General features: G+C 34.4%; 1 protein-coding gene across 8 annotated transcripts in view; it reads right to left on the bottom strand.

Moving 5' to 3' along the window:
* CACNA2D1 (calcium voltage-gated channel auxiliary subunit alpha2delta 1) overlaps window positions 1-14,606 on the bottom strand; it is a gene marked incomplete at its 5' end in the record, with an annotated part of 394,641 nt that overhangs the window by 102,650 nt on the left and 277,385 nt on the right. For all 8 annotated transcript variants that reach the window (XM_080363990.1, XM_080363991.1, XM_080363992.1 and 5 more), the window contains 3 exons: window positions 2,423-2,522; window positions 3,591-3,641; window positions 4,457-4,526. In XM_080363990.1, the coding sequence (XP_080220116.1) occupies window positions 2,423-2,522; window positions 3,591-3,641; window positions 4,457-4,526 (221 nt within the window). The remainder of the gene's footprint in view (window positions 1-2,422; window positions 2,523-3,590; window positions 3,642-4,456; window positions 4,527-14,606) is intronic.

The following is a 14,606-nucleotide window of genomic DNA, read 5'->3' as shown; positions in this document are numbered from 1 at the left end:
AGAAGAATCATCATTCTAATATATTATCACACTTGATGGAAAACATAATACATCTCCTCCTTAAGCAGTGTCACCTCTGGTGCTTAACTTTGGTTTGAGGCTTTGGTTGGACTGTGGAAAAACTGAGCAAATGAGAAAAAAAAATAGAAACAAAACATTAAAAAGAGGGAAAAAAACCCCTAAACTTCTGTGTTCACTTCTCTCACTTAAAGAATGCCTTATAGTAGTAGAGCAATTTGTTTTGAATCTATAGCATATGATTCCCTTTCTGTTAGAGGAATCAAATGCCAGAACACAGTATCTCCCACAACTTGAATTATGTAAGGCTTTTGAACATATAAGAACACAGGTTATACAAAAGTCAATCAAACACTGAAAGAACCTAATATGGACTTTTAAGTTGTAAGTGCACAACACCAAATAGCACTTTATAAAACATTTCAAAATGCATTAGACAATTATGTACATTTCTGCAAATGATGCCCTGATCTGAGGATGAACACAGCACAACCAAAAGCTCCTCTTCAGTTCTGCAGTCAAGTATCTGATGTGTGTCTCTGAAGTTCACTACAGGAAGAAAGGTCATCACATATTCTAAATTATAAACCACTGGGGAAAAGCACTGTGAAAATATTTAGAGATTTCTAGTCCCTTTCCAAGACAGATCTTGGGGCCTCACTAAAATGACACTGAACCTTAGCTAATAAAATACCCTGAACCCAAAGAAAGCTTAGCTTTAATTTACGCTACTTCTGGGCAGCTGGGAGTAAATGAAGGAAAGAGTTTGGAAAGCTGTGTCTATCAGGAAGTAGTGGGGTTCCAGTTCTTCCAATAGCAAAAGCTGGCACAGCTCTGCTCAATGCAATAATCAATTTCCAGCAGTTTAGAATTAGATTTTTTTTTTTTTTTTTTAATTAGTGAACCTAACAACAAGATTTGAGTTCTTTAATGTCATTACAGGAAAGCTTATTTCCTTTAATAATAGGATTAAAATAATAGTTTATTTTCACTGCAGTTTAGACTAAAGAAAATGGTCTAATCCACTATTAAAAACTTCAACAAAGGAAGTGCCATTGCAAATAAAGGCTTCTTTTTACTACTTGGAGAAAGGTCTACTTAGACTGACAGCAAACAATGAAGCAATAAGTGGTGTTCAAAGAGATTTCTGATAGTGATATTTCAGGTCTCTCTCCCTGCAGGCTAGCTACAACACATCTGTAGAAGTTGAAAATTGCCTCCAAAATCATTCCAGAGTTACTCACCATACAGGCTGTCTCTTGTCATTAAGAGTATGTCAATGTTCCCATCCTAAATCCTTAAAATCAAAGCTCTACAGTTCAACAGCTTAATAAAAAACACAAAAGCCTGGCCTAAGGCTAGAGCGTGACATCCGAAGTATCAGCCGGAAAACCAAAAGTTGCCTATGCCTATGCCTGGCCCAAATCTATTTTATTTAGCCTTCAGCTTTCTTGAAAACCACTTTAAATTCCAGACAAGTATTAGAAAGAACATAATACCATTAAAAAAAAAAAAAAAAAAAAGAAAAATGCAACAAATCAAGACAAAAACCAACTAAACAAACAAAAAAACCACAACCCACTACTTTAAAGAACTATTAAAAGTCATTATGTAGAAACAGTTTTAAGTCTGGTAGTAAAATTTGAAGTGTAGTGATTATAGGCAGTACTAAATTTTGAGGTCATGATCTGAAAAATCTCAGCTGCTGAAAAGCCGGCTCTGAAAAAGCCACTACCACCTTCATTCAAAAAAATCCTTACAATTCTGCCCTCCTCACAATTCTCTGACCTGCATATCATATGTGCTCTCTCTGTACATATAAATTATGCACATTTTGGAATTCTTTCATTGATTCTCCCCTTTATTATCTTACTTATAACAGGAAAAATTGCTTTCCTACCCATCAACTTGCTAACTGTAGAAGTTCTCAGCAACACCTCTTCAGAGGTCAGATGTATGGCTGTACATCTGTCATCGCACATCAGTTAACACAAGCAATCCAAATATCTGCTTTGTGGAAGAGGAGCTCCCCCATCTCCTCTATATAATTTTATCTCATACCAGAAAATAAAACCTGGGAACCACCAATTGTTTCAAAAGAATTTACATATACCAATCAACTAGAAGATGTGTTACACAGGCTGGAATAATATATTGGAAAGGAGAATTTGACTGCACATATGTTTGTTTAAATGTTTTTTACCTTTCACTCAGTTGTTCAGATAGCAGCAAATCTAGGACTTCCATTATACTTTGCAAGAAAACACCTAACCAAGGGTGGTATTTTGCAATATTTTAAGTCTCTTAGAAGCTTAACATTAAAGTATCTCACATGTAGCATTGGAAATAGTTTGCTTATGGCTTTGTTGACAATGTAAATTTTATGGAAAGAATAGATACTCACTGAAACTACATTCACAAAGTCATCGTCAGACAAGGTCTCTAACATCTCAATGACTGAGGTGCGGATCAGCTTCAATGTCAATCCACTGACACTCCCGCTCCTAACAGAAATACACAACAGAACAGAGAAATTGAATTGAACAAATGTTCTTTTAAACTTACAAAGAAAATACTGAGAACCAACCAGCACTCTCATCAACTTTCACACTTTTTCAATAGTTCTCCTAAATTCTTCAGCTCACTATTAGTATTATTACAACATTATAATAAAAAATAAGGTCCAAAACTGGCATTGAAAGCCTCAGTCTTGTGGCTTAGTTGAAGTCATAGTGATATATCATATTTTCATTTTCATTTCAAGAGATCTGAGAGGGTTTACCACCTTCAACCACTGCATTATCAAAATCTTTTATACTCTTACACATAGATTTACAGGTTTAGATTTTCAGATATCCAAACGGCAACTTGTCTGATTCAAGGCAAAGCCTAAGCTGAAGTGCAGAAATAACAAAAGTTGATAAGACTCACTGCTGATATGAAAGTACTTCATGTTTAGAAGCATTAAATGCAAATTCTCTTACTGAGACTTTTTTTGACATTAAACAATCTGTTTGACACATCAGGATCAACACTTCTTTTGGTCCCTCAACATTAAAGAAAGAAAACCTTGCTATGGAAAATAGTTTTTTATTAATTTCTTTGTTGACTTTCTAGTAATATTTTATAGCAACCAAACTTGACAATTTTTTTAAAGATGTATGATAAAATATGTAAGTCTGCATAGAGTCTCATCTTTCAGGATCATAAAATCATGATTAAATCTACAATAATTCTATATATTTGGGGTCGGGTTACGTTTTACAACAGATCTTGCCATGCACATGGGAAATTTTCAATTGATTACTTCAAAAATTAAGATGCTTAAAGCAGAATAATATTAGAATAATTAAAAAAAACCACTTCCTTGCACTTAGCTGAAATAACTTTCAGGTTTGGTTTGCACTTTTTGGAATTGTTTCTTTTCCTGTGTATTTATTTTGTTCATACCAAGATTTTCAATTCTTGCCTATAAGGACTTAATTCTTTCCCTTTTTCAGCATACAGATTTGTTCAACATATCTAAGTACTTTTATCCCTCTAATGTCAATATCTAGACATTAAACACTTACGCATCCACTAAAATAAGCATATCTTTGGGAGATGCAGCTCCTTGGATATACCTGAAATAAATGAAGAGTATGAATGACACAAATTCAAACCCGCATTTGTTGCGTGTGATGAAACACACTTTGAGATCTCTAAATCTAGCTGAATCAACAAAATCCTTCTGTTGTAGCTACTAGAACCCCCTATACTATAATTTTCTCTCTTGCTATGTCTTCTAAGTAAACCAAAGTCTAAACCACATTAGGAAAGCCTGGAAGTCAGATATACTCATCTGAATTCACTATTTTTAGATGTCGGTAACAGAAAAACATGAATGCTATTTCAGAACTAAAGACTAGATGACAGAGGAATCATTACATCAGCCTAGCTGAAGGAAAAATACTTCATTCTTGGAAAAAATGTATACAACCAGTATGAATCCAAGTATCAATATGTATTACAGAAAAAATAATGAAAAACAATCCTACTGCTCTCTGTTCTTCTACCAATGTAGTGTTTTTTTTTTTTGACTGTCTAATCCCTGAGACATATGCAAAAAAAAAACCCTGGAAGAATGGCTAAGTTTAATAATACGGATTGTGTTTGATTTTGGAATAAAATTAAAATTGTTAATTGTCTTATACATATTTCATAGTTACTCTCCTATGAAAAGGCCCAGGTAATGCAGCAGTATGATGTACTATAGTAGGTACTACATAAATAATATGATTTGAATCTTGTTTATTCAGGAGAATTAACTGATTTTATAAAAACATAACAGCAGTATCTAAATGTAAGGACTATTAGATAAAAATAACCAGAAAAAAACGTCTTTACAGTCATATCAAGACAGTGATCCATAGAAATCAGTTTCTTAAAGAAAGCTTACCATGGTCTTCTGCGAACATCATACAGATCTATTTTGTTTGGAGTTCGACTTTTATCTACCCATGGGGAAGCTAAGAAACAAAGACAAACATACACCTTTATCTTAAGCATTTTAGACACAACATTATAATGAATCAGTAGCATAGACTTCATAGTATATAACATTTGATATGGATTTAAAAAGTCTGTATTTTATCTGTTTTTGAAATACCTACATACTCTTACATATGAAAACATATAATATAATGCAATACAAGTATACATAGATAAAGATCTTAAAGTGCCAAATTGTGTTGGAGAAACAGTTACTGACTATAGTGCACCACTGAATGCAGTGGAACCAGAATTTGAACCAAAGTACCTTAGAATATGAAATAACATTTGAACAAGAAAGTAGTTCAGTTCAAAAGCAGTTATAATTTGATTCATGTTGTATACAATCAGACTGTACTGATGCAAAGCTCAGTTATCCATCTAAAAAATTATTCACTGGCTCAAGAGAGCTTTGCCTAAAACTGCAAATTAGAAAAGTACCATGAAAGTATCATATTTTCTGGAAATAAAATGAGATGGATATATTAGCGTCTCTGTAAAGAAAATGCTAAGATTAATAACCTTTTGCAAGCATTTAATCTAAGCTTTGTGATAATTTTAAGCAAGGGTAGGCATTTTTTCCTTACTGAAAAACAAAATGAGACTTTCAAAACTATTTGACAGCTTAACGAACACAAATAAAAATGTGAAAAGTTAAATGAAATGAAATAATGTTCTCCAATTTGTCCTCTCACTGTATGCCAACAGCATTGGGAGAGCTATTTCCTGCTGTTAATCATTTTTCTGTCTAGGAAATACAGAAAGATGTAGGCAGCTCCAGGATCCTTCCTGAAAAAGCATTCATCTGAGACAAATAGGAAAAATTGTGGTATCTATATACATGAATAGAAAAGAAGCCAACAGCTGAGAGCAGCTGCCCATTTGTGATTTTACTAAACAATCTCCTTCCTACGTGAGCATAACCTGAGCCAGTACATTAGTTACCAGAACATTTAAACAGAGCGTGACCCACAAGACATTTATAAGTATATATTTATCAGCATACATTTATTGGTATACATTTGTCAGCCACAGAAAACACTGCTCACTGTTGTGTACCAGAAGAACCTCAAACTTGATACCCATATTGTTTATGATGTCAGACCAAACCACCTTTGTGAACTGAATGGATGTGGGTCTTTGAGATTTCCATAGTTGAAAGAATAAAACCTTTGAGACTCATCAACACTGTTAGTAACTTAAGTATGATTACTTAGTATTTTACCAGCCTGAAGCCATGGTTAGCACATGTTCAATCGTGGACTTTTTGTGTCCTTCCACACTAACTTATCTATTTGATTTCTATCTGAAAATCCATCCTTCAAATACATTCTCCGAGACTTCAAAAATCTGCATTCCGTGTACTCATTTCAGGTTGTATTAAGAGTATTTCAGGCAAAATTGCAAATATAAATCAGGGTACTGACCAACACTGCTGTATCTTAACTCAAACTTTTAGGCTTTCCATTAACATCTAATAAGAGATTGTGCCCTACCAAATCTGTCCCTCTTAATCAACTCATTTCTTAGACAATCTTCATAAATAGAAAATTACCCAAATGTACCTGTCTGGATTTATTTCAAAACAACAGATAAAATGTAATTTACACTGTTTGTGTGACAATAGCTTTCAGCAATCTCAATTAAGAAGTGAATTAAAACTTTGTTTTTGAATTATATTTTTTTCATATAAAAGATATATCTGCCTCCTTAACTACATTCTCTAAAGCAAATGAATGGTGATTTAAAGAGAATTCAGAAGCAGGAGCTAAAGAAGAGTGTTTCTATTATAACATCAACATGTTTTTCTAGAACAATGAATACTCACATAGTCATTATTACAATTGAATGCATTTTCTACAAGTTCACAAAATAACAGACTAGCTCCTTGACTAACATAAATTGTCTACTGAAAACCATCACATGAACGTTTAGCTATAATTTATCTGATACGATAACCTTCAAGAAGATGACAGTGTAACTTAATTCACATATTATTTTGAAGTATCATGTAACTTTTCTAAATTCTAAACTAAAATTTACAGAAACGTGTTAAGATTATATTTTGTCTGTGTAACAAAAGACAATCCAGCTACATTTTTCTGCAAAATCTGAGAGGTACAATATGTGTTAATGTAACACAACCTGACAGGGAAGCACATCATTTTCTGAGATCAACACCAGTCGCCCAGACAAAACACACTTCAGGATTGGGTCCTTTAGACCAAATCTACTGCGACAAATTTTTCAGAAACATGAAGTGGTAAAAATAAGTGTTACTTAAAATTGTGAGGAAACACAGAATAATAAAATGTGAAATGCCTGAGACTTTCTGTAATATTTCCAAAAGCACAAAAGAATCTCTGTATAACAAAAGCTGGTGTTGGTGGGAGTTTGTTCGTTTGTTTTTCCCTGCCTTTCTCTTTATGGAGAGAATGGTTCTGGTTGAAACTAAGTAAAATAAAGGATCTGAAGACAAGTCTTTCCAAATTGCTCTTCAGACAAGGTCCTTCTGTTAAGACTTGAGCAACTAAGCTTTGCACTCAGTTCTACCGTAGTTTTTTCAGTAATTTCCTGGATTGCAACAAAGTTCAAACTCACCCTTTCTGGCTATATCTATAGCTATATCTATATTGATAATTTAAAAAACACAGTTGTAGGGAAGACATTTGCCAGAATTAAATAATGAACTATTTGAATGGTCCAGTCATGCTCTTAGATCATAAAACAAACTGTGAATAAACCACTCAGCACACTACTCACAGCCTATCTATTCCTTTTGAAGATGACTGTGAATGATAACAGTGTTTTCTGTTTGGGGAGATATTCCGAGTGCTGAAGATGACAGCTAAATTCCACAATTTCTTTTGCCCTAGCAAGACTTTTTGAGCATGCCCAGTTTTGGAAAGACTGGAAAGAGATACGAGAAGGTCTTTAAAAACATTGTTCCTTACCATGCTTTTAAAAGAGCGATTTCTATGCCACACATAAATAAGTTTCTTTTTCCTAATTAATATATTACCTTCGTTTGAGACAAATACAACAAGCATCAACATGTTTAAGTTTCCACTTGAGGAAAACATTCTGGATTTACACTGAGACTGAAACATTTTTTGTCAGATATTAACGGGGGATGGATTATACAAACACTAATTAAGAAATACACATTTACTGGGAGAACTAGTTCTATTGATTCTTATGATGTTTTCTACAACAGTAAACATCATCTGTTAGTAAGTCTCTGCATGGCTAAAGATAATTAAGGAGTCAGCACTTAGTATCTGAAATTTCATTCACACCAAAGTAGTGCTGAATTCCCTCTTCAGGAGTTAACAAGACTAAATTACTCATTCATCCTCAGCTCTCTGAGTTAACATCTTCAATTTTAGATGGCTTTCAATGGTCTCAAATCTATTCACCAGTTTTGGAACTATTCTGACTATTTAAGGATCTTACTGAAATTGTTGCTACTAGAAAACTGAAGTTCCCTTAGGACAGTTGATTTCTAATGATCTAATTTTAATTCACCCTGATTTCAGCTTAAAAAAAAAAATAAAATGCTCTCTATGCAAAAATACAAAAAAATATACATAATTATGCATTTATAATTATATAGGAAATAATTAGAAAGGATGAAGACCACTGAAAAAGACAAGTATTGTCTTGGGTCATTTGGGGAAACAGGCTTCCATCTTATTGAGAAAAGGCTTTATATGGCTTAAGATGAAAGCAAAAATGAAATGCACAAAAAGATGATCACACATTTTCCTAAAAAAGTGAAACTGAAGATCGAGGATTTTGAGATTTACAGCTTTATTTATATAATCTAATATTTAAAAAACATGCATTTTAATCAGATGTCTTGGAACCCCGCTCACTGAATGTCTTTAAGACATCAGGCTCACCATGTTTCATTGTTGTACGCTAATATCTTTGAACTATGTCAACACTACACAGTCTCTGTTGCATACATTAGGCTTTAGTCATGTTCTTTGATGATTTTCTTGTCTGGCGTGTGGTCAGATTTGATATTTTATAAATTATTCATTGGATTCCATATCCCTCCCACTTCTGCTCTTTGCATTATAGAGATACAGGCCTGGCTATATTTCAATCAAGAATGAGGCATGTTCCGTAATTTCTACACATATAGGGTGGAAATCCTCAGTTTTGTTGATTATACACAAAATTAATTCATACAGTACAGAGGCTGTCATAATGTAAAGCCTAAATGAAAGCATTCCTCGGGAAAGGGCTATATTTGCCCATTTTAATTCATGAGATGATTCCAGAGACCTTCCTGAAAATCCATCTGGATGGAGCCCCAGTGACACCTGCCCTGCTCCACTGGTGCACTGTGCATGTGCAAGGAACAGAGAGACACAGATGAATTATTAACAGCTTTACATACCTGTAACATATTTGGGGAACGAGGCTGAAATCTGACAATGAGACAGGTAAAACAAAGACTGTTATCAAACCTCAGCAGCACCTTATTCTGGCTCCAATTCCATACTTTTCCATCTTGGAGGGTTACTAGTTAATGAGCCTCAATGTAGCATTTACAGGGTTAGACAAATAAATATTTGTTAAAGTTGAATTTTACTTTTCTATCTCAAATAAATATTCATATGCATATTAAAAACATCCATGAACACAGACTATTTAATTCCCTGCACCAGATTCAGTAAAGTCTTCTTCAGATGGAACAAAGGTGCAATATACAGCTTATGCTTTGCCTTTAGTTTCATTTTGTGTTTCTTATGGTTTGACAAATTAATAAGATTTAAGCTAGATTTTAGTGGTGGACTTGGCAGGTTTACAGTTGGACTTGATGATAGAAGGTCTTTTCCAACTGAAATGATTCTATGAAAACTATAATCAGGTATGTATCAGCCCACACTAGTTCGGAAATGTGTCATTCTTTAGCCCACTGCTCAGAAAGAAGTCACGTGAAGTTTGGTGTGGCAGCCGCACCTCTGCAGAATTACTTGGTTACTCTTCAGTAAAAGATGAAAAGTGATGAGACATGGTAGTTAAAAATAAATAGCTGTAACTTTGACCTGGCATTAACCATCATACAATGTTTTGCACCACTATACTTGAAACTCAAGATATCATAATGATACCTTGGATTAATTACTGATCAGCACTATTCCCCCCAAGATTCCTGGTCAATTACCCGTTACTACAGAAGATGTTCAGTCAAGACTAAATGCAGACACTTAACTACTTTATTCAACTAATGACTTAAAATTGCCAATAATTCTCTTCACGTAACATCTAACATTGACAGCTCTGTGCAATGTCCTCTGTCTCTTTCATAGCACCATCCCCACACAGAAAAAGAGTATAATAATCTCAGATTATTTTTTCAACATGTGTCACTTATGTGGTTATGGGCAATACTGAACTCAGTTTCATCTCAAATCAGTTCGGCAATGAGTTTTATATGGGAACAGTCTGTATGTAAACAAATCTATTGCTTTATTGATCCAAACATGTCAAAAGAAATGAAACTGAATTAAACCTGTAACACATAGAGCAGTCTGTGACTTAAAATTAACCTCTGAGCTGACTCTGTGTTATCCTAGTTCAGAGGCAAATATTTCTGCTTCTGCATGTATAAGCTGAATTACATCCTCAATAAACATGTTGCTCACGTTGGTTTCATCCGGACTAACTAGCATCCCCTACAAGGAGGCTGGGGTATCCTTAGAGCTTGAGTAGAAGAGGTAGAGAAGGCACATGATGGTTTTGGTGTGTTGGGTTTTTTCGTTTGTTTTTCTTCCTGGAAAAGCATTTTCAGGAGATTTCAATTTATATCAAAAACAAACGGTAAGACACCAGCATGGCAGTATCATCAGCCGCAATTTCATTAACTCACTAGAAGTAACACATTATCCTGTAACTGGGTGCACAGCTACAACAGTCAGCATATCAGTTTTAAAAAACGAACCACAATTAAACATACTGTAAGGTTTTCCATATGAGTATGGTCAGATCCAAATCATGTCAGCCCAGGTCCTTTCCTCCCAGATTTAAACAACAACAACAAAGTGAACAACAGTCAAAGAGGCTTATTTCAAGATAAAATGCAAACCATCCAACTTACACAGTAATTGTACTAATTGATAACCTGCAATATTGGAAAAGTATTTTGGGCCGTTTTTTACTCTAAGGGTTCCTGTAAATGTTGAGTTGTTAACAGGAGCTCACACCCATAAGATATAAAACCTTTTGCAATAAAAAAAGAAAAGGTGAAGTTCTTAGCTTTTCAAGGCTTTTGATTCATTTTGTATGGATTTTTTAGGCTTTCTAGTCTCTTAGTATCTGCTTCAGTAATGAGTTTCTTTGCAGAGTTCAATATCACGGCTGCAACACTATTGCTTGCCATTAGTAGTTGACACAAGAGCAGCTGTGCACAGCAAGTCCATCATTTGGAGACATACCATTTTATTTTATTAGAAATTGATTTTTAAAGCTCTTCCATTATTAATTTGTCTAAGCAGGGAATGCTCCAATAGCAGAGCGACCTGCTTCGCTGATATCTGGAAAAACTTTAGAGATCTCTTTTTTTCTTTTTAAATGAGAGGGAAGAGATAATACTAGGTCTTCTCTATCCATATTCTCAATCTAAGAATTTTAAGACTTTAGGGACAAAACTATTTTTCTGCATAATTGGTGCTGCATTATTTTTCTTTGTCTGGGAATTTCTCCGTTTAGCACGTTATAAGCCCTAATTACAAAGGAATATATTAGTAAAATACTAGCATGAGCAAAATAAACAGACTTTTCTCTAATTAAAGTTGCCATCATATTGTACTTGTTTATTACACAGATAAAGAAAGTAAGACTCGATACATGGTTAATCTACAGTAAAAAAGGGAAATAATACAACAGTTCTTATCACTTAACTCTTCAGCACTAATATTATAAAGATCCTGAGAAGATTATCATACAACACTAAGAATTTAATGACTTAATAAGACACTGAATTTCAAAAAACTTGGCTGTTACACATATTCCTGGCTTGAACCCCAAACATTCAGAGAATCACTGAAGAATTTATTTTCTCTCTCCATACCTGTTTCTTTTATCTGCAAAATGAGGACAGTGATATTCTTTTTAAACCAGGAAGTGTGTTTGGGATGAAAATTCAGCTGTGCATTAAATGCTGTGCAGTATATCTATGTCATGCAGTGTATCTATGCCCTGACGTATAGCAGAAAATAATCTAGGGGTGTCTGAGAAGATGCAGCCTCCTAGACAGGACTGGAGAATCTTGTAGTATAGAAGAAACGTAAGAGGGTCCATCTCTGTCCATTGGGAAAAGCTGCCAGCATGTCTTATCCCTTCTGTCTCATCATGGGTCTGACTAAAAGATACTTACAAAACTCTGACTTGTTCCATTTGCTAGTACAGACATACAGGGGATGAGCTTAAGAAATGCTTGTTTGCATGATTAAGACATGCTCAGATTTGTTTACAGTAAGAAAGTAAGGTTACCTAGATATTCAAATCCAAAATTACAGCCTTCTTCAGCATCTGCTGATTTAGCTAAGAAGGACTTAAACCTCACAGATACTTTGCAACTTGAATTCAACACTTCTCAAGAAAAACAGTCATGTCTCCATAAATAGCAGGACTGGCATCTCTAAATGCTACATCATGTCCAGTTCACCTGGAAGACTGGCAAAGAGTTGGTATCCCTAGGAAATATTTTTCCTCATGAATATGAAGCTGCTAACGTTCATCTAAGATGTTAACATTGTAGCACTTTTTAGTGGTTTTTTCATAGTTTTATGAGCGTGGGCAGAACCAAAGCAAAGCCCTCCTCTATCTATTTCCTTCCTTCTCCTTCCATTCTTGTCTAACATAGGCAAGGCCAGATGACGATGACAAATAAGTGTATCTAGGTTATGTGATAAGAAAAGGACCACAGAGCCACAGGCTGGAGGCTGTTTTTCCCTCTGAGAAATAGTTATGCAGCATTCTGGGAGAGTGGAAGATGCCAGACATATAATTTTGGGAAAGCAAGTTCAAATTAATTTAAATTAATCTCCTACAAGTTCTTGTTAAATATGCAGATGGAAGTGGGGAGTTTTGGAACATCTGGGGACAGTATAGTATTCCTTTTTCAGTTTTATTTTTGTTACCAATTGCCTCAGCTTTTTGGATCTAGACCAGCCGTGGCACATCCCCACCTTCAACACGCTGCAGAACAAACACTGTCACATTGAGTCCAGGTTCAACAATTCTTCATAAAAAATGCTGAATCTCTCCATGCATCACGATGCTACTGTTATTCCTATATACAAACCACTAACTGAGATCTGAAACTATCTATATCAGTACCACCCTTCCTAGTATTACCTTTGAGAAATATTCTTTAGTATATTTGCCCAAGAGAGATGACTTGGTGTTGCAGATCAGATTGTTTTTACTAAACATTAATCCAAATCAAGAGTGTGTTTTCATTTGAGTAATCCTTGGCAGCCAAACTTTCCTAAGTGTATTTATTGCTATAACTAGAAAGCATCTTATATCATATTTAACTGCAAATGAACGTCTGTTGTCTTCAGTTCAAAACAAAATGCATCTTTTACTAAGAATATTAGCCTTACACACACACACACACAAGGTGATATCTGGCAAAAGGTACATAAATATAAAATGGTTTTAAATTGTATTTAATTAGTAATTGCTACAATGAAAATAATATGCCTCACATTGCAATATTTTAATGAAACATTGATTAACACTTACAATTCTCATTACCTCTATAATTAAGAAGGGTTTCAAGATTAAAAGAGGAACTGGTTGGTTTGTACCTACACTTCCAAGTAGCCTGCCAAAAATTTGATATTAAATTGTTCTTTCAGATAGCTGCTTTCTAAAACCTCATGGCAAAATTAGCCAGGTAGATGCCTCACAAAATATAAGTAACTTAATTAAAATAGTTTTATATGGCTTGATAAGTATGAAACTATTTCTGTATAACTTATTTGTCCACTGCTCTGTGGTTATTATGAATTAAATCTGCAGTATGATCCATATTAAAGTACCTTTCTGTCTACATGGAGTCAAGAAAGCTCTATGTGTACAAGTCCACACGGAATGAATTCAAGATTTTTTATATATATTACAGATATAAATACATATATATACACAAATATATGTACTTATTTATATATATATATATATTTTTTTTTTTTTTTTCCTACAACTAGCATGAAGGGTGTTGGTGTCATAGCCTGAGTAACAAGTGACAAGACAAGGGGAAACGGCCTCAAGTTGTGCCAGGGGAGGTTCAGATTGGATGTTAGGAAAAAATTCTTTATGGAAAGGGTTGTCAGGCATTGGAACAGGCTGCCCAGGGAAGTGGTGGAGTCACCATCCCTGGAGGGGTTTAAAAGGCATTTAGACGAAGTTCTTAGGAACATGGTTTAGTGCTAGAGTTGGGTTAGGTTATGACTGGACTCTATGATACTGAGGGTCTCCTCCAACTGAAATGATTCTATGATTCTACAGTATGCATAACTAAATAAAGAAAATAATTTCAAACTCCTGTTGGCAAAGAAAAATAAATTTGGAAAAAAATATTATAAAAATAAACCCCAAAGCTGCCCTACATCGCAGATTGTAGGGGGACCTGTTTGAGCAGGAGCGTTGGTCCAAGTGACTTTCAAAAGTTCCTTCCAGCCTCAATCATTCTGTGACTACTGTCACTTATTCTTAGCTTTTAAGAAGGCATCAGATATTCTGTTTTAGGTAGTCCATATCTGCTGAATGAGATAATCCTTCCAGAATATTCATCCATTTGGAGTATTCATCTATTCAGAGTATCTTATCCTCTGAGAAAAACCATATTTTACCTATTCTTTTAAAGCATTCCAGAAATTAAAGTTTTAGATATTAAAATACTATATGTGATATTTTTGCAATTTTAGGTGCACTGTTTTAAAAAAAAATTGCCTTTCAGAATTCCATAATCTAAAATTTCAGGAGGGTTTACTTAAAAACAAACAAAAAAACCGGAGCTTGCTTTCATGGTA

This window comes from Nesoenas mayeri, assembly GCF_963082525.1.
Source record: "Nesoenas mayeri genome assembly, chromosome: 1".
NCBI classification, from domain to species: Eukaryota; Metazoa; Chordata; class Aves; order Columbiformes; family Columbidae; genus Nesoenas; species Nesoenas mayeri.
This window is presented reverse-complemented; position numbering and strand designations above follow the sequence as displayed.